Source organism: Porites lutea, chromosome 2 (assembly GCF_958299795.1).
Source record: "Porites lutea chromosome 2, jaPorLute2.1, whole genome shotgun sequence".
NCBI classification, from domain to species: Eukaryota; Metazoa; Cnidaria; class Anthozoa; order Scleractinia; family Poritidae; genus Porites; species Porites lutea.
Window position 1 is genome coordinate 50,836,179 of NC_133202.1, and position 17,886 is coordinate 50,854,064.

At 36.7% G+C, this 17,886-nt stretch overlaps 2 protein-coding genes across 5 annotated transcripts in view; one reads left to right on the forward strand and one right to left on the reverse strand.

Annotated features, from left to right (window-relative positions):
- Positions 1 to 207: 207 nt before the first annotated feature.
- On the reverse strand, positions 208 to 6,374 carry LOC140926369 (small ribosomal subunit protein uS17-like). Its single transcript, XM_073376121.1, has 4 exons — positions 6,291 to 6,374; positions 5,094 to 5,270; positions 3,360 to 3,565; positions 208 to 387 (listed from the first exon to the last, which is right to left on the reverse strand). Exons 1-4 carry the CDS (start codon positions 6,372 to 6,374, stop codon positions 258 to 260), a joined length of 597 nt encoding a protein of 198 aa, XP_073232222.1. The 3' UTR covers positions 208 to 257.
- Positions 6,360 to 17,886, forward strand: part of LOC140928957 (CWF19-like protein 1) — a 31,100-nt gene continuing 19,573 nt past the window's right edge. For 3 of the 4 annotated variants that reach the window (XM_073378764.1, XM_073378765.1, XM_073378763.1), the window contains exons 1-16: positions 6,360 to 6,484; positions 7,756 to 7,840; positions 8,587 to 8,671; positions 9,237 to 9,347; positions 9,981 to 10,060; positions 10,888 to 11,019; positions 11,638 to 11,756; positions 12,830 to 12,914; positions 13,627 to 13,770; positions 14,344 to 14,431; positions 15,344 to 15,385; positions 15,496 to 15,575; positions 15,901 to 15,993; positions 16,121 to 16,143; positions 16,409 to 16,502; positions 17,086 to 17,199. In XM_073378764.1, the coding sequence (XP_073234865.1) occupies positions 6,411 to 6,484; positions 7,756 to 7,840; positions 8,587 to 8,671; positions 9,237 to 9,347; positions 9,981 to 10,060; positions 10,888 to 11,019; positions 11,638 to 11,756; positions 12,830 to 12,914; positions 13,627 to 13,770; positions 14,344 to 14,431; positions 15,344 to 15,385; positions 15,496 to 15,575; positions 15,901 to 15,993; positions 16,121 to 16,143; positions 16,409 to 16,502; positions 17,086 to 17,199 (1,449 nt within the window). In that variant the 5' untranslated portion in view covers positions 6,360 to 6,410. The remainder of the gene's footprint in view (positions 6,485 to 7,755; positions 7,841 to 8,586; positions 8,672 to 9,236; positions 9,348 to 9,980; positions 10,061 to 10,887; positions 11,020 to 11,637; positions 11,757 to 12,829; positions 12,915 to 13,626; positions 13,771 to 14,343; positions 14,432 to 15,343; positions 15,386 to 15,495; positions 15,576 to 15,900; positions 15,994 to 16,120; positions 16,144 to 16,408; positions 16,503 to 17,085; positions 17,200 to 17,886) is intronic. The other variant, XM_073378766.1, reaches the window with a different exon arrangement.

Consider the following 17,886-nt stretch of genomic DNA (forward strand, 5'->3'; position numbering starts at 1 on the left):
ACTGCATTTGTGATTTTCACCAACGCCTCCTGAAGGATTTGTGATTTAAGTTTGTTTTTATCTGGATATGTTATTGCGTGCCGTCATTCGCCGCAACAGTTGGGAAGTGCATTGACTATTCTCAAATCACAGTGAATTACTGCTTTGTAATCACAAAATACCACACTCAAGAGAAGAAACAACAATAACAACAAAAAGCCAACTCTGTTTTCTGATCAGGATATTATTTTATTGCAAGCAGAAGTAGACAAAGACATTTAAAACTTCTCAAATTGTTTCTTGTCCTTGCTGCCTTTTCCCTTGCTGACCTTCAGTACATTAAATCTCACTGTCTTACTGAGAGGACGGCACTGACCAACAGTCACTACATCACCAAGACCAACATCCCTAAACAGAAGTAAAAAAGAACAAAACACATTGTAAGGAGCTTTGCAGGTGTTTAAAATCATAATTTTTTTTTGTTATTCAAAGTTTAAAACCAAGCTTAGCATGAGCAAGATAATAGGTTTCATAGTAATAATTAAGAGAATAATAATACAACTTTCTCACAACGTACTATGTAGTCACTTCAGGGGTACATATACATGAGCATTTTACTATTTCCATAGCCTGCTGGTAAGCTTTCCATCGAGCAAAGCAACCCGCGAGAGAACTAGCAAGCAAGCATGGAGAGCTTGCTAGCAAGCTAACATTTCAAATGCTTACTGCAAGTCTTCATCAAGTCATACAGACAGGCAGTAAACAGTCACACCAATCACAACCACCAACTGCACTAAAATTACATACATGTACATTGCACAACACAGCATTAAGTGTGTTCACTTAATCACCTGGCCCTGGCTGTTCAAACGTTGGATAGTACTATTCACCAGAAAAATCAACATCCAGCTGATAAGTATTAATTTTGGGAAACCAATAACATTACCAGCCAGAAAGAATAGCGTTTTCCACCTTTTGAATGATTGACGATTTGTAAAGACTAGTAGCAAGTAGGTGGGAAGACGCAATACATTTACATCTGAAGTAACATATTGAACCAAACAATACTCAAGGAGCAAAGTTTACTTAAGTTGCAAAAATCAAATTCTGCAGGGGTTGTGCATGGACTGCTTAGCACAGTCAAATCTTAAGTTGCCTTTGATGTAAATAACTAGATTAGGTGGATGCCGTTGCCCAGCAACAATGTCATGAAAACAAAAATATCCGCCCAAACTTGGGAAGCTTTAAAAATTCTCCATCAGGAACAATTGCCAGCCTATTGCTCAACTTCTAAGGAACATTATTTATGCAGATTGCAACCATTACAACACTTTTGACAAAAGCGAAGGGCATGTTTGTGTGATGGGGTGGCATAGCTGTCCCCAGTCATGTGGCTGATCCTGACTGAGTTCAAGTTCCTACTAAGGGGGGTGTGTTAGTGTTTGTGTGCACTTTTTGTTTTATTTTTTAATCTTTCCACCAAGCTTAGCCAGGACACACACATTTTATTTGTCAATTGCAACAAGCTACTGAGGGTTGAGTCTTATACAAGTAGAATCAACTGCCCACCAGCACCTTTTAAATGGACCAACAGAGACCTTGATACCTCTGCTCACTAATGCCACACAAAAATATAGGAACTCACTAGCACCTTCTATGCTAACAATAATTTGAACCCAAAATGAAATCAATTGTTATGTATGTATGTAAAAAATCACGTGCAAGGGAACGCTCTTCAAAACTGTTTCATTTGAGTGGTCATATAGTACAAGGCCGAGTTGTTCAAAGCTGGGTTAAGATAACCTAGGGTTAGTGTGAGATTTGAATTAAGATTTGAAAGCTTAAAAAGCAATTCAGTTTTAATTCTTTTTGTCCACAAGTTGATAATTGGAAGCTCTAAAAATAAGAGAGAAAATTATCAAGAAAATGCTTTTGAACACAAGAAAAAGAAACCGGGGTTAAAGTTAACCCCAGGTTAAGCGCTAACCGGCCTTCAGACAACTGGGCCCTGGACTTTGTTCAGGCTTATTATTTTCATTTGACTTGTTCATCCCGGCAGGTACAAATAATGTAACTTTCAGATTTTGGTTTCCTGAACATAAAATCTACTCATAAAAAAAAAACAAACAAACAAACAAACAAAAACAATGATAATGCTAAAAAATAATGTTATCATTATACTTACAGCAGTTACCACTAACAGGCGCCCTCAAAGGGTTTTTTTTTCGGTTCAAACCTGCAGTTTGGTGGATGTCAATCAACCGTTACCATGGGTTTTATGTGTTGACCTGGAGAAGATTCTTTCCCAGTTTCTCAAGCACTCAGAGGAGGAAAATGTCGGCATTTAAGCTATTACAGCACTATTTTGCTACAGGATCTGACACCGCTTCATGTCCAGATTATAAGGAGTACGAATTTGTTGATTATTTGTCGAAGGAAACTCAAATTGACTTATTTACTCACTGAAAGTTACAACCACATAAGCTTTTTCAATACACGCTTGCAACTTGTCTGAGTTCTTGCTAGTTCTAAATTCTACTCCATAACATGAAGAATGATAAGTAGTTCTGCAGGTTACAAAATTAGTTTTCAAAAACAGCCTCCATTCAGAGGTAACTTTTTTCCCTTGTCAGTGTGATATCTTTTGCTTCTTTGAATTTATGCTCCTTGGCAATTCGTCCATGGCTCCTGTGTTTTCATACAATCAAGTAAGCTTAAATGAACAACCTGAAAACTGTTAGAGAGTATTTCGGCTATTTCATGCAGCTCGCAGAGACCTCATTGTTTTAACAATGTAATCTTCCATCTTAATGAAATAAATAAAATTATAAATGCTGTCATGATGTGAAATATTGCAAGTCTTTGCCTTTCATTCAGTGATGAGGGAACCTTCTCTGTCAAAGTGCATGAGAAAACCATGGAAACAGTTGATTGACGTCCATGAAAACTCAGTTTCAACAGGGAGAAAAAACACTCCGAGGACGCGTGTTAGTGGTAACCGCTGTAAATAAAAATAAATTAGAATGCAAGTTCTAAACACCACAGATGCTGCTACTGTATAAAGAGCTCGCTAATTTCACCAGCTGAAAAGAACCTATGACCAAAAGCTCAAATTGCTCTGAAAACAAAGACATAAGGTAACTTTGAAGGTACAATTGAGTAAAAACGCTGGCTTGACTAATAAAAAAGCCTGCTTAGCTTTTCCTTAGCTAAATCCCTGAACAACAGCAGAAAGTAATACACTGTACTTTACATCTACTTACGTACCAATAATCTCATGAACTGTAAGTTCAATCAAGAGTACTTTAATGATAACAATTCTGTTGTATTCTTTATAATTAATTCTACTTTCTGTGTTAGCACACAAACAGGAAGTCTACCTGAAACAAGGTGAAAGATGGGCAGAAAGATTCTTATGCCGCTTCTCATATCTGTTGTACTTCTTGACAAGGTGTAAGTAGTCCCGCCGGATGACAATTGTGCGTTTCATTTTCATGCTTGTAACAATGCCAGTCAGGATACGTCCACGAATGCTGACGTTTCCTGTAAAGGGGCATTTCTTGTCAATATATGTTCCCTCAATGGCCTGTTGAAGGAATTCACATAGACAGTATTTAACAGTCAGCCCTGTTCCTGCCAGGCTGAACAAGATTCCTATAACCTACAATCGAACTTCCAAATGCAACCACCTCTTATAGGTAACCACTCATCCAAAAACACCAAAGTTTTCTCTTCCAGTTGGAACATCTTGTCAAATGGCCACTTCCTGTAACGTAAGTGACTGCAAACACTTTTGGGGCACATGATTTTATATTTTTGCAGGGTTCGCAAATACGCCAAATTTGCCATATTTTACGCCAAAATTGTTCAAATGACTCCACTGAGGTTACGGAGGGAGTCACTTCGACTCCAGAAATCTTCGGTAACAAACATAGTTTTGTCCTTACCTTTTTCGCAACAAATACAATTTACGTTAATTGTAAACGTTGTAAACCTTAATTAAATCATCGAAATTAAAGAATTATACTGCACGACCAAAAAACAGGAAGAGGGTAAATTACAATGAAAGGTATATCCCTCACGATAGTGTCAACATGCCAGGACCACGTGCTGGAAAGTCTGTTTGGCTTTTTTCGTTGTGATACTTGACTCCAAATATTCCAAAATGACTCCAAAATTTGTGAACCAGAAGTCACACTGACTCCACTCATCAAGAAAATTTGCAAACCCTGTTTTTGTATTGTTTTTAACCTCTTGCAAACAACCTCTCAAAGCATGGTCTGATCTCTATTCACTGTATGTGCTACATGTACGCTTCAAAGAATATACATGTCTAAAAAACTTTAAGTTACAATAATCACGGTTGTCATTAAGAGCCGGGGGCCGGGGATTTTCCCTGGCTACTAAGAGACTGGTCCCCTGCTACTTTTATTGGAAAATAGAAGAAAAAATAGAACCAAAAGAAATCCCTAGCCGTTTGATTCCCCGCCTACTTGATGCATTTACCCGGCAACTTGAAATCTTAGTGACAACGCTGAATAATATTGTAACTTAAGGTTCTTCACCGTTCTATATTATAGAACTACACATACTGTGTAGCAACTATGAAATTGCATGCTGTAAATTATCTTACATGAAGTACATGTGGACGTGTCTGGCCCTCTTTTCCTTGGTTGAACTGCGTTAATAAAAGAACCTAAAAGTTCTACACTATGGACTCATTGACTCTTAGCAATATCCAACAGAAGACATTAAGACCCATCTTTGAGCAAGCCTGAAGAACATGTCTTCCGGAATGATATCCAACATATAATGTAAAACTGCAAGCCTAAATTCCACTTTCTTTCTGGCATAAAGATAACACAATGGTCACAAGTAGTGATGTTGCACTTTAATGATTACTCAAAAATTAAAGGAAAAACTTCTAATCAAAGAAAAATTTGATCCACAGCAACCAAGGTATTTGGGCCACTACAGTTGTATGATTTTATAGTGTTACTTGAAAAGAGATATAACAGGATGCAGTGCCCATTTTACAAGGCTCGTTTTGATTCCAACCAACAATCCACTACCTGCATCAACAGACAAAACAATGACAACCAACGAAAAAGTACCTCTTTAGGGGTTTTAAATCCTAGACCAACATTGCGCACATATCGCAGTTCCTTCCTCTTGCCTGTCTGTCCCAGGACACGCTTTTTGTTTTGGAAAATCGGCGCCTGCTTTTGGTAGGCTCTCTCTGTCTGTAGAGAGAAACATTTTGTTAAAAATGATAATAACTGTAAGAACCTCTATTACAGTTTTTACAAACTTGTGACAGTTACAGAGTAGCTTGAAATTACAATGTATTTTATTGATCCCTGTTTTAAATAAAATATGTACAGCACCCCTCAGAATAATAAAAAAATGCATCATACATGCATTATTTGAATGCGAAATAATGCAGATATGAAAGAGGACCTGATCCTCACCACTAACTGAACAACCTGAGTGCTTGAAAACAACCCTGAAAATATTAAGAGAGAGAAAGAGAGACAACCAGACAGAGAGCTACTTGTCAGTCAACTCAATTACTCTCCAGTAGGCTTGACTAGCTCAATGGCTGGGCATTACGTCCAGTCATTCCAAGGGTCAGGGTTTGGATCCCAGTCAAGCCTGATTTTTTTCAGGTTCTTTTTTCACCGCCTAGGTTGTTCAGTTAACCACATCTTTGTGTACATTGCACTAAATTGTATGCAATGCTTGGTTGTTTGTGGGCCCTAAACATCCCATAAAAACATGTAGGTTTTTAACAGACTTTATATAGTGAATATGAACTTTTTAATTTGAATTTTCTGGTCGACTATCATCCTGTAGGTGTTATAGAAACTGCCACGGAATAAAACTATTCACTGCCGAATGGAAAACAGCAATATTTCAGGATCGGAAATCAAGTACGAACGGCCGTTGGGCTTCCTTCACAAACCGACTTGTTTTAAGAGTTCTAAGTTACGGGTTCGTTTAGGAAAACTCTTAAATGGGGAAATTAAGAGTACCGAAAACATATCCACACCAAAAAGAAGCGACGAGAGAAGACTTTGATCACAATTATACCATCAACTAACAGCACAAATGCCGAAATCGCGGCTAGGTTGTCTCTTGCTACAATGTATTTTGTAATGAAATATATAGAGAGGGAAAAATGTACGTACATATTCATTCCTTTAAAATAACTTTGAAGATTTACTCAGTCTCTACACAAAGAACTCATTTATTTCTCGCTAGAATTACGCTATTCTAGCGAAAAGAAAACTTTGCTCACTGTTACCGACCTGTTCTGCCATGGCTGCCACTGAAAAGAGAACGACCCACGTGGTCTCATGAATTTCTCCCAGCATGCTCACTGTCCTTGACATGAGAGCGAGGGCCCCGAAATTCAAGATGGCGGCAAAATGAAAAGTAAATGCGTGGAAGTTTCAAAACTGATTGTTGCTTCCAAAGTCAAAATGGAAACGCCTCTTAAAATGTGAGTAGAAAGAAGAAATTTGACAGTTGTATACTGTTGTACAAGCCTACGTGGTTTATCCAAGAAAAAAATCAGGCTTGTATTTTGATTAAGGGATCCAATCCTGATCTTAGAAATGTGGCTACAGTGGATTGTCACAGACTTTATAGTGGTCCGCCATCGACAGAACGTCGTGGGGATCAATCCTTATAGCACCGTCCTTAGCCTTTTGTTATTGAGGGACGTATAAGAAACAAGGACCCCCGGTCCATGGACCATCTCTGTGGACCAAGTCCACAGAGCCCGGACCTCTGTGGACCCGGTCCACAGACTAACCCCGTGGATCACCGCAAATTTTTGAAAACGATTTTTTAACTGAGGTCTAAACGAATTGTAGGAACCTTAAATGGACGAAAAATGTGTCATTTTATATTACCAGGATCAAAGGCTTCTCATATGATACACTTGCTCAAATTTTTCCTGAATTCCATAAATGGGTTCGGTTTAATTTGGAAGGAGAAACAATATTTCAAGATCTTTGAATTGGACATGAGGAGGGTGGTAGAGAGGTAGTATTCATCGGTACGCAGCTTTTTTTGTGTGGCATCACATTGTATGAAGATCGACCCAAAAACGGCTGGGTAGGAGACTAGAGGTGAAGAGGTAACGCATGATGATTGAGTACCTACCCCAGACTTCCCTTCCCTCATAGCCCTTTATTGGTCAGTGCTCCTCCTGTTCCCTTAAAATATGATTCCTGACTCCTTAACCAGACTAAACTGAACCAATTACATTAGTATGGAATTGAAAAAAAAAATTGAACAAGTGTAAAATATGAGGAGCCCATAACCCTGATGATAGTGAGTTTACACAACAGGACGACTGGAAGAAGAGTACGGCAAAACGCTTGTGATGAGTGACAATTGTGAAATTGCTATTACTCATGATCTTCACTTAACATTAATGTTTTACTGTTCTTTACAAAAGGATCTGTTTAAAAGAAATTGAAGTTTGGTGAAAATTTTTTAAAACAAAATTATTGCCACCCTAGGCACACAAGGTTTGCCTTCTTAGTTCCTGTCCTGTAAATTCACCAATAAAAACTGACCACAGTTTCCTCCATTTACGGCTCCTGAAATTTGTTTAGACCTCTGGTAAGAATTAGGGGTGGTCCACGGGAGTAGTCCATGGACCCTGAAGGGGTCCTTAGACCAGGTCCATAGGGGTGGTCCATGGACCAGGGATCCATGTTTTGTACACGTCCCTAATTTATCCTTTTTTTTCATCTACAGCCTTGTGTGTGGAGATGTCTGTGGGAAGTTCAATGTGCTGTACGGAAGGGTTAGGAATGTTTTGAAGAAAAACAAAGATTTTGAGGTAAAGCAAGAGAGAGAAGAAAAATTCATGCGTTGTAATTTAAATCCTTGATAGTGTACATTTACCACTTAATAAATATCTCGATGTTACCACATGCACTGCGCAGATTAAGTGAAATCGTGTTATTAGAAAAAAAGGTTTCTAATCTGGATTTCTTTAAAAAAAAAATGCGGGTAGGCAGGCGGGCGCTTTTTTTTTTCTCTCTGTTTCTTCTGCCTTTTTTTATCATTGCCAATCGAATGCTTTCTTTACAAATACCCTCCCCAGGGATATGTTGAAGTTAAATTTTTTTGTCAGATAGTGTTTGTTTCCCTTTTGTTTTTGGGTATGGTAACGTATGCTAATGAAGTTGAAACAAAAGAAAAATAAAAGTTACCTGAGATGAAAAATAAACTACAACACATACATTGGAGTTTATTGATGAAATATTAATACTACTACTTGTACATGAGGTAAATGAAACATAAATTTGGTTTATTTTGATACATGTATTTAATAAAATGCTTCATTTTATGAAAAGGAATGCTTGTTACGCAGGATTGTGTAGTTTTAAATATGTTTTTAAAGTAATGCTTGTTGGTTTTTGTTTGTTCCAACTTTTCCAATAACAAATGATTAATAAAGACAGGCGGTCTTGAAAAATTAAGCGTGCAGGGCCCAGAAACATTGTGTTTATTTTCAGTTGGTCTTAAGAACTTAAAATTTTGTAGGTCTCTATGTAATACAGTGTGTTTTTCATCATTCAGATGCTTTTGTGTGTTGGAAGTTTCTTTGGAACAAATGAAGAGTCTAAGAAAGAATGGGAAGCATACTCTTCTGGAAGTGTTGCAGGTGCAATATATTTTGTATACTTAACACTTACCTGTGCATGTACCACTTGCAATCTTCAAGCAGATCACAGTAATTCAAGTTGAAAAAGCCAATCACCTTTGCATCCTGACCAAAATCTCACTTATTTATTTATTTGTATATTTATTATTTATTCATCTTTTCACCCAGGACCACTCTCTGATGGTCTGGCAATCATTATGCACTTTGACGTACATGCACATGTACATGTATGACAGTATAATCCTTTAGCAGGTTTTAAACATTTTTCTCATAATGCGCTTACCTAGTCTCCAGGGTTCTCTGGAAGCTTGGGTAACAGATGATTTACAGAAAATAAATGTAAAGGCAAACTTGGGAAAAAGGTGTTATCCTCTGTGGCTAAAGATCTTTTCGTAATCACTCAAAATGCACTGAAATGCTTTTTTTTTCTTCCAATCCCCTAAAATAATTTTACTCGGTAGGTCCTATGACTCCTCCAGTGGAAGGGGATGATTCTCCTGCTCCCCTTCCATACCTACACGTAATCCTATGCTTCCTTAGATCTATGTATATTGCTGTCTTTCAGTCCCGATTCCCACTTACATCCTTGGGCCAACAGAAAAGGAGGAAGTGAACTACTTTGCATCAGTTTCCTTGGACAGTGGGGGAGAAATGTGTGAAAATGTCACATATCTAGGTAACAGTGCAACTGTCCAGTACAGCACTTACAACCTGTTATAATAATTATGGGCTATTGGTGGCAATGCTGTGTAGGACATAATTTTAATCACTTCTATCTTGACTCTCGCGTCACACAAAAACTGTTAAATTGTATGAAAAGGGTGTACAAGATTTACCATAAGTACTGTAAATCCTCTATTAAGACCCCTGGGGGGGGGGGGCTTATTTATTTCAAACACATTTGAAGGGTGAGGGGGAGGGGGTATTTGAGAGGGGCTTATGTAAATTAGCAAAGACAATGGTATCAGTTCTCCATAAAGAACCAGTCTAAGAATACAAAGTGGAAAAGCTTAACTACAAGAAGTTAGAGGTTATATATACACCCCAGGATCAAAAACAAATCTGAACTTCTGAGTTGGTGAATAAATAGTATGTTCACATTCACTGTTACAGTGTAAAATTGATTTCTCAAATCTGCAGTTCATCATTAGTTAGCAGGCTTAGGACAATCATTTCCATGATAACAAATATATTGTCATAACATTTCCATCATGTGCAGGTAAAAAAACTGGAGCAGAAAGTAAACCAAGGGGAGAGTGGACCCAAAAACCTTTAATAGTGGTGTATACTTTATGACTGTTCTCCACAGGTAGGAAAGGAATTCTAAAGACCCAGTCTGGATTGCAGATAGCATACTTGAGTGGAGTTGAAAAAACTGAGGCTCCTGAGGTACAGAATTAATTAGTACAATCAATTTATTACTGTACCATGCATTCTAAAGCCAATGTCACTGAAATAATGTCATTTGCATCTTTAAACATTATTGCCAATAGTATTATTAATTGATTAAAACTAAAAAGGAATTAATTTCACATTTGATGATTATGTTGAACAAGACAGTTAATTTTGTTTGAAATCTGACAAATTTGATGTTTCCCAATGTGGGGAAAAAGGATTTGATTTGTTATTTAGCCCATGAATAAGCACTTCTACACAATGTACATTTTTTTACAAGTTCAATTTTTTTATGAATTAAAATAAGTCTTAGCGAGCGGTCACCTATTGCACGCAACTGTGTGCGGTGCATTGTTACATGTATACATATGTTACTGGTCCAAATTATTTTAATTCAGGTTAAAATTATTTAAACTAGTTTGTTTCTCAATTTCCTAATTTCCTAATTGAATTAGGGCTTAGTAGACAAAGGAAATTGAGAATTTAGAATCAACCTTTTTTAAAAAATTTTAACCTGAATTTTATTTTGACTGTAATATACAATCAACATATACAGCAAGAAAAAAAATATTGTTTCTTCAGGGTTGGCCATTTTGAAATTACGTGCTCGATAACTTTCTGTATTAAAAAAGTTGTACTCAACTCAGTCCTACTGTATTACCATTACTAATAATTTATAATACATGTAGCTCGCCTCAACTTCTAGGGGCCATTTGTAAATCAGTTGCCTTGTTGCTTTCCTCAAAGGAATTTAAGCATCAAATTAATTATATTTTGTTGACTGAAATTAGTGATGTTTTGTACACTTAATATGTTTTTAGGAAGGGTGTCATTTTACACAGAGTGATATTGAAGCGTTGGAGTATCAATGTAATGAGGAAAGCTTTAAGGGTGTTGACATCCTCATGACCTCATGCTGGCCTAAAGGTGTTTCACAGTTTGCTAATCAACCTGTAAGTGTCTTGATCAAAGAACAGCTGCCAGTACAGCAGCTCCTGAATTTTTTAACAGCTTAGTTTAGTATCTTAAAGTTTAAGTTGAACTAATAATATTATTAAATTTGAGTGCAGCAGAAGTGGGAATGAGAGTTTTATTTTAAATTATTGCTTTACATTGCAAATGATTTAAGTTATTATGATGATGATGTTGTTCTTCAAGTCCACAGACTCAGGGAAAGTAATAATACATGTATTTCACCTAGTGTAATGTTGTAATTTAAAGAATAAATTTATTTATTAAATAATTATTGGACAAAATAAAAGTACATATATTCGTTAGCTCTCCTCTTGAGTAGTGAGCCAAAACCAGTTGAACACAACAAACAAATTATTTTAAAAGATGTGAGAACTTCTTGTTAGTACTCAAATTTCATAAGAAGATAATCAACCTACATGTACATGTACAGTTTACAGCATAATTGTTACTCATAAATTGCACTCACAGAGCCCCATGGGTACTCTTCTATGCCCATGTGACACTCAACTTACTTGGGTTAAATTCTGTGCTGTAGTAACATACTTAGATGTTTTACTTTTGTATTTAGTTGGTCTGTTGTTTTCCTTTTTCTTAAGGATGGTATCGACTGTGACAATTGTGGGTCAGTGTTAGTGTCTCATCTGGCAGAACACATGAAGCCAAGGTATCATTTTGCTGGTCATGAAGGGGTTCATTACGAACGACCACCCTATAGGTGAGGAGTAAATAATTAATAATTAATGAATGAGGCTGAGTATCTTATGAAGAATTATGGAGATCGAGGAGGGTGTTATCCATCAAGGCCGTAGGCCGAGGCGGATAACACCCTCCGAAATCTCCATAATTCTTCATATGATACGAAAGCCAAATTCAATAATTGTTTTATTATTCAGTCAAAATAGTTCCTAGTTTAAAAACATGGCTAAAACATGCTTACCTCCATCGATCCATCAATGTTAAGTTTATCTTCGATAGTGCACATTTAGGTTTGTCCAGCTCTGCAAATATTCTCCGAATAGCAGATGTTGCCCTTCGAGTTGTCTTCTTGCTGTTCTTGCCATGTTTTTAGTTATTTTTTCGCCTAGTTCTTACTCTTGAAACGAGTGAAATGTCCGCCATTTTTCAAGTTCAAACCAAAACAACTCAACCTCATCCCCAAGTCTTCTCGGTTAAAGGTGCCTTAACCTGCACGAGCGCTGCATTTTTGAAGTCATTTGCTCGTTAAACACAAAATTCTTCCAAATTTGGTCATCAGAAACTGGTTATGGTGAAAATGCGCGTGCTTTTAGCGAATCAGAATCGGGGAAATATTTCGAATGAGTAATAATAATAATAACAAATTATTTATTGTTCATTATTTTATTCTATTTTTCCTGAAGCATGTTGGCAGTCCTAAGACCTTTAATTATTTTTATAATAATAATCTGTCTAGTTGTAAGCCTACTAACCAGAGCAGGTTATTTGATTATTACATGGTCAACAAACATAGATCTCTAAAATATGGAATATGGAAACAAAATAAAGGTGAAATCGCAAAATAATGATGAAATGAAAGTCCCATAAATACTTATTTGTTCCTTCACAATCAGAAGTTTCTGAAGATAAATAGTTCACTCAAATAAATTCTGTTTAATTATAATTTATTATGATTATTGTATTTATAGTCTTTAGTATTATAGTTATATAATGTTCAGTAATAATATTTTTTAAAGTTATGATCAATATAATTTCAACAGTTTATATAATTATATTCTCAATTAATTATTTATTTCATTCTCCTTTTGGCAGGAACCATCAAGTCCTTCGAGAGACAGCACAACATGTAACAAGATTTATTTCCCTTGCTCATGTTGGAAATACAGCCAAGAAAAAGGTAATGATGCTCTGTTCATTGTAGACAATGCTCCCTGTAATAACAGATATTGGATTCTTTTGGTGATCAAGAAATAAATTATGTTTCTTCATGTTTCTCCATTGCAGAAGACAAGTTGTTTGAGTGTTATAATTCCCACCCCTTCTTTAATTCCTCAATGAACTAATTCCAGCTTAGTTCATACATGTACATACATTTTGATAGTTTGTCAACTCCTTCCCTTTCGGCCTCTATTAGATACATGTATCACTTTGAACCAATGGTGCACACAATGTATTCACACAGTTTAGTGTAAGAGCTAACAGGTTGCTGATGATGTTTTAATGAGGATGGTGTACATTGTACAAGACTATTTGAAAATAACAATATTTATTATATAAATACTAATGAAATACCAGGTGAGCTTTCACGTGACAAAAAATGATATCTTCACACCTGAAAATTACATGTTATTTTCACATGTGGAAAGGTCACTGTTGCTATGGTTACATGTTAAATCGCACCTTTTACAAAAAAGTACTAAAGTGAAATGGTTTGGTATGCCTTTGGTGTTTATATAATAAAATTAGAACATAACATATATGGCCACTTGGAGATACAAATTTCCCATATTTTTCAACAGGAGAAGGGATTAATTTTATATCTCTGCACGGCCACGTGATATCCTTTACATACTTTTTGATTTTATAATATTGATATTTTATGGCTGCAGTACATGTATGCATTCAATATTGTACCCATGGTCTCCATGGACAAGGATGAACTTGTCAAACAACCTCCAGATGTTACTGAGTTTCCTTACAGGAAAGTGCTGGGAGGAAATGATGTGAGCATGACGAAATCAGAAATGCAGCAGGTAAGATGCTGACAGGAATTTGGCCAGGGATGTGGTAGTTTTCTTTTTTTTTTTTTTTAAGTAAATGCCTTTTTCAAGCTAGTTTACTAACTTAGAACAAATGCTACTGAATCATAGTAACCAGATACCAGCCTGTACAAAATTAATGACTTTCGACAGACTCAAGCAAAACTGACAACAAATGACAGAACAACCAACAATTCGACAACCAACAATATACGGCCATCTAACTGTGACAAAAGACAGATTGGAATGCATTAATGGCATTCATAGCCAATAACATCATCTGGCTTAACTGACAAATGACCAATAACATTGACTTTGACCAATCAGGTCAATACAGAGTTAAATACCATCAACTGATGTGATACAACTCATTTTGCCTCTGAAGATGACTACTGGACAGGTTGAGAAAACGTCAGTGACTGTCAACAACAGTCCTATTGACGACTACACTCTACCACACAATCATTATCCAACCTACTGATAAAAAAAGATAATACACAAATTTCTTAGCTCATTCAGCAGTATTTACTTGATATTAACATTTTGTTGCTTTGATCCTTGTACTAGGATGCTGCTTCAACTCAGAACTTTTTCTTTGACACGCAAAATGCTACAAGATCACAGGGCCCTAGGAGTAAAAGACAAGGTGATCATGGTACAGTATCAGTATTGCAGTAAAACTATTCTCTCAGCAGAATTAATTGTCTCCTTGGAGGAGTCATTTCAGTTTCTTAACTAAAATGAGGCTAAAGCATACAGCTCTGATCAAGTGCTAACATGCAGTCCCAATTCTACCTGTAGCACACAAGAAGTGTTGTTTGCTATATTAAAGTGACTTGGTGTTTCTGGTTCAGTATTGCGTTAGGTAACAAAGGATCAATAGAGAATTTGATAGTGATCCAAAAGGATTTGACTGGAATATAATAAATCGTAGCGAAATGTATACAAACTGCATTTCAGCTGAATTGCTCAGTCATCATCAGTCTCGTCACAAACCGGTCACTTGACCACAGAATTGTTGTGTGACAAGAGAGCATGACTGTATTTGTTTGAAGGTAGCCAAACCCTCCAAAACTGCAACCTAAGGGACAGAATTGCTTAATGTAAATAATAATGTATCTGAGTGGGTTAAAAAATAATTATTGGCCATTGTAGACAGATGGTAGGCTCAATCGTCTGAGCCACTTTTCAAGAAATGAGCCAACAGTGACCAGACTTAACCCTTTAAGTTTCAGTATCCACATACAAATTCTCCAAACTGTTCTCTTTACATTTCCTTAAAAAATGAGTTGTGAGAATTTGATAAATGATCAAGGCATCTTCTCTTAGCTTATCATTTTATTAATTCTCATAACCTTATCTCTTGACAATGTATGGATATTGTCAGGAGAAAATTGATGCTGGTCACTATTGACACTTAAAGGAATAAGAGAGTGGTGGAAATTGTGCCTACAGATATGGCTGTTGTAGAGAGTTGGTTACTAGTAGAAGTTTCACTGTATGCGTTTCCTGTTGTTGTTAAAAAGCTTTGACTGACATCCTTTTATTTCAAACCTTACCTATGAAGCTGGCGAAGGTGGTGGACCCAAGAAACAAAGAAAAGGACCCCGTAAGTGCATGTGCTCTCATCGACATTATTACCTCATTATTACCTCGTATTATGTCTCAGTCAGAGAATTTTAACTCTCTTATTTAATAAAGTTATGCTTTTGTTTTCAGCACCTTTGAAAGGTTCGTGTTGGTTCTGTTTGGGAAGTCCGCAGGTTGAAAAACATTTGGTTGTCAGCGTAGGAGATGATGTAAGTGCTAATCAGCTTATTAATTATCCTTGGTCAACAAGCAAGTCTGACAGTTACATGTAGTCGGTCAGACGGAACGTCACTCAGACAGTCATCAATCGATCAGCCAGTTAGATAGCCAGTCAGTCAGTCCGTCAGTCAAACAGTTAGTCAACTAGTCTGACTACAACTAGTTTAATTGGTCTCTCAGTGTAATTTACTACATGTATTAATTATTATTACGTGTATCGTTCAATCTGATTAAGTTTCATTGTGCTCGATGGATAAATCAAAGAAGAAAATTAGAAAATACTTGCACTAACGGCTTTGCTCTATTTTCCGATAGTCTTATGTGGCCTTGGCCAAGGGAGGACTTGTGCCTGATCACGTATTAATCTGTCCCATCGGCCATTTCGAGTCCACAGTTAAACTGTCTGAGGTACGAAGCTCTTTTCTTGAACTTTCATTCTCTTTCTTCCCTGCTTTTTTGGTGTTTTTTTGTTTGTTTGTTTTGTTTACGTTCTGTATACGTATAGTGAACGTGTTACATTCTTGATGTATTTCAGGATGTTCTGATGGAAATTGAAAAATATCCTTTCTATTAGTTAGTCTTTCTTGTTTTTTCTTTCTATTTAATTGTAATTTTTTTTTCAGTGAATTATTTGTGGTAGTAATTCGTTGAGGAATTTTCAGACTTCCGCCTTTTTTCTGCCATCACTGTCATCATCATCATCATCATCATCATCATCATCATCATTATTTTATTTTAATTATTTATTTATTTTTTTCATTTTTCAGAACATTATACTTTAGGATGCGACACTTGCGTATTATTTTTCTTTAACTTCCAGCAGATATAAGAGAGCTCTTCGCAGATTGTTTCATAGTGAAGGAAAGTCCTGTGTAATTTTCGAGAGGAATTTTTACACACAGCATCTTCAACTGCAGGTACGTTGCAAAATACCATATATCTTAGACTGCAAAATGAAAAATTAGAACAACGGTTACAGTAAAGAGTTTTGCAACATTTAAATAAATCTAGATGTAGTTCAAGAATACCTTTGTAATTGTTTCCCTTGGGAAAAGCTCCGCAGGATAAAAATAACAATGCGACGAAAGTTTTCATGTGTGTTCGTTTCAATAATGATCCAGTTTTAGTGTTAAGCTCATGCGTTAGAGATCCAATGTGAAAGATAAGCGGAACAAAATTGCCCTGGTTTGTCCTAAATTTGAATTGTGAAAATCACTCTGTCTGTCGGAATGGGCGTTTTGTCTTTCTCTTATCTTTAAAATTTTGAAAGTAATGATTTATCATTTTAAGGTCCTGTTTACGTGGAGGCGGGGGACCCCAGATGGGTGAGGTAACCTGCAGCGGGTCACCCTACCTATTATGTAAACGTGATCAAATTAAAATGAGAGATTATATGGACAGGCGGGCTACCCCACCTAAGCGGGTTACCTCACCTACCTGGGGTCCCCCACCTCCATATAAACAGGCCCTAAGATTATTCCTCTTAATTATTTCCCCAAGGTTGTACCTGTGCCCCAAACAGAGGTGGACGAGCTAAAGGACATCTTCAAAGAGCACGGAGATCAAAATTCTCTACCCATTAGAGATGTCCCAGCCAACACAGAGCTAAAACAGGTCTTTTGTCTTGGAGATATATATATTTTTTCTTCTTACATCAATTCTAGTCATTACTTGTATCAAAACTTTGACAGTGACTAATTATTTATGCCCTAGTTCTGCTAGGAGCTGTTTAAAATTTCGACCGGTTTCGAAGTCATCCGTATAAAGAACGATTTTCTTTACCCCAGTAATAGTAAAATATATGAGAAAGAACCTCGATGAAAAGAAACCTCGATATAGCGAACAAATTTTACCAGTCCATTGGCTCTTCGTTAGATCCAAGTTCCACTGTAAAAGGGGCAGAGTCATAACGTCTATCTTGACAAACCTAATGGTAATGAGCAAAATCCACCGTTCTCACTCATCTTCACCTTTGGAATTTGTGTAGAGTGTTGTTGCAAATTAAGGAGTTTCAGGTAACATTCACAAGGCTCCGGACGAATTTTCTACCGGGTGAAGAATTTGACCGGACACTTCGTTGCACGGGATCATTCAATATTTTCGCTCTGTTCACACGGAACTTTGAACGGCTAGGCGTCTAAATTGTCGTACGGTTAGAGCGATTTTCGTGTGACCTTGAAATGAAAACGCGCGAACAAAACAGAAACAACAAACGAACGGAAATAGAGCGATTTGATTGGTTTATCGAACGGATACAAACGCGCGTGGCTTTTGGTTGGTTAAGCGGACGCTTCTTGAAAA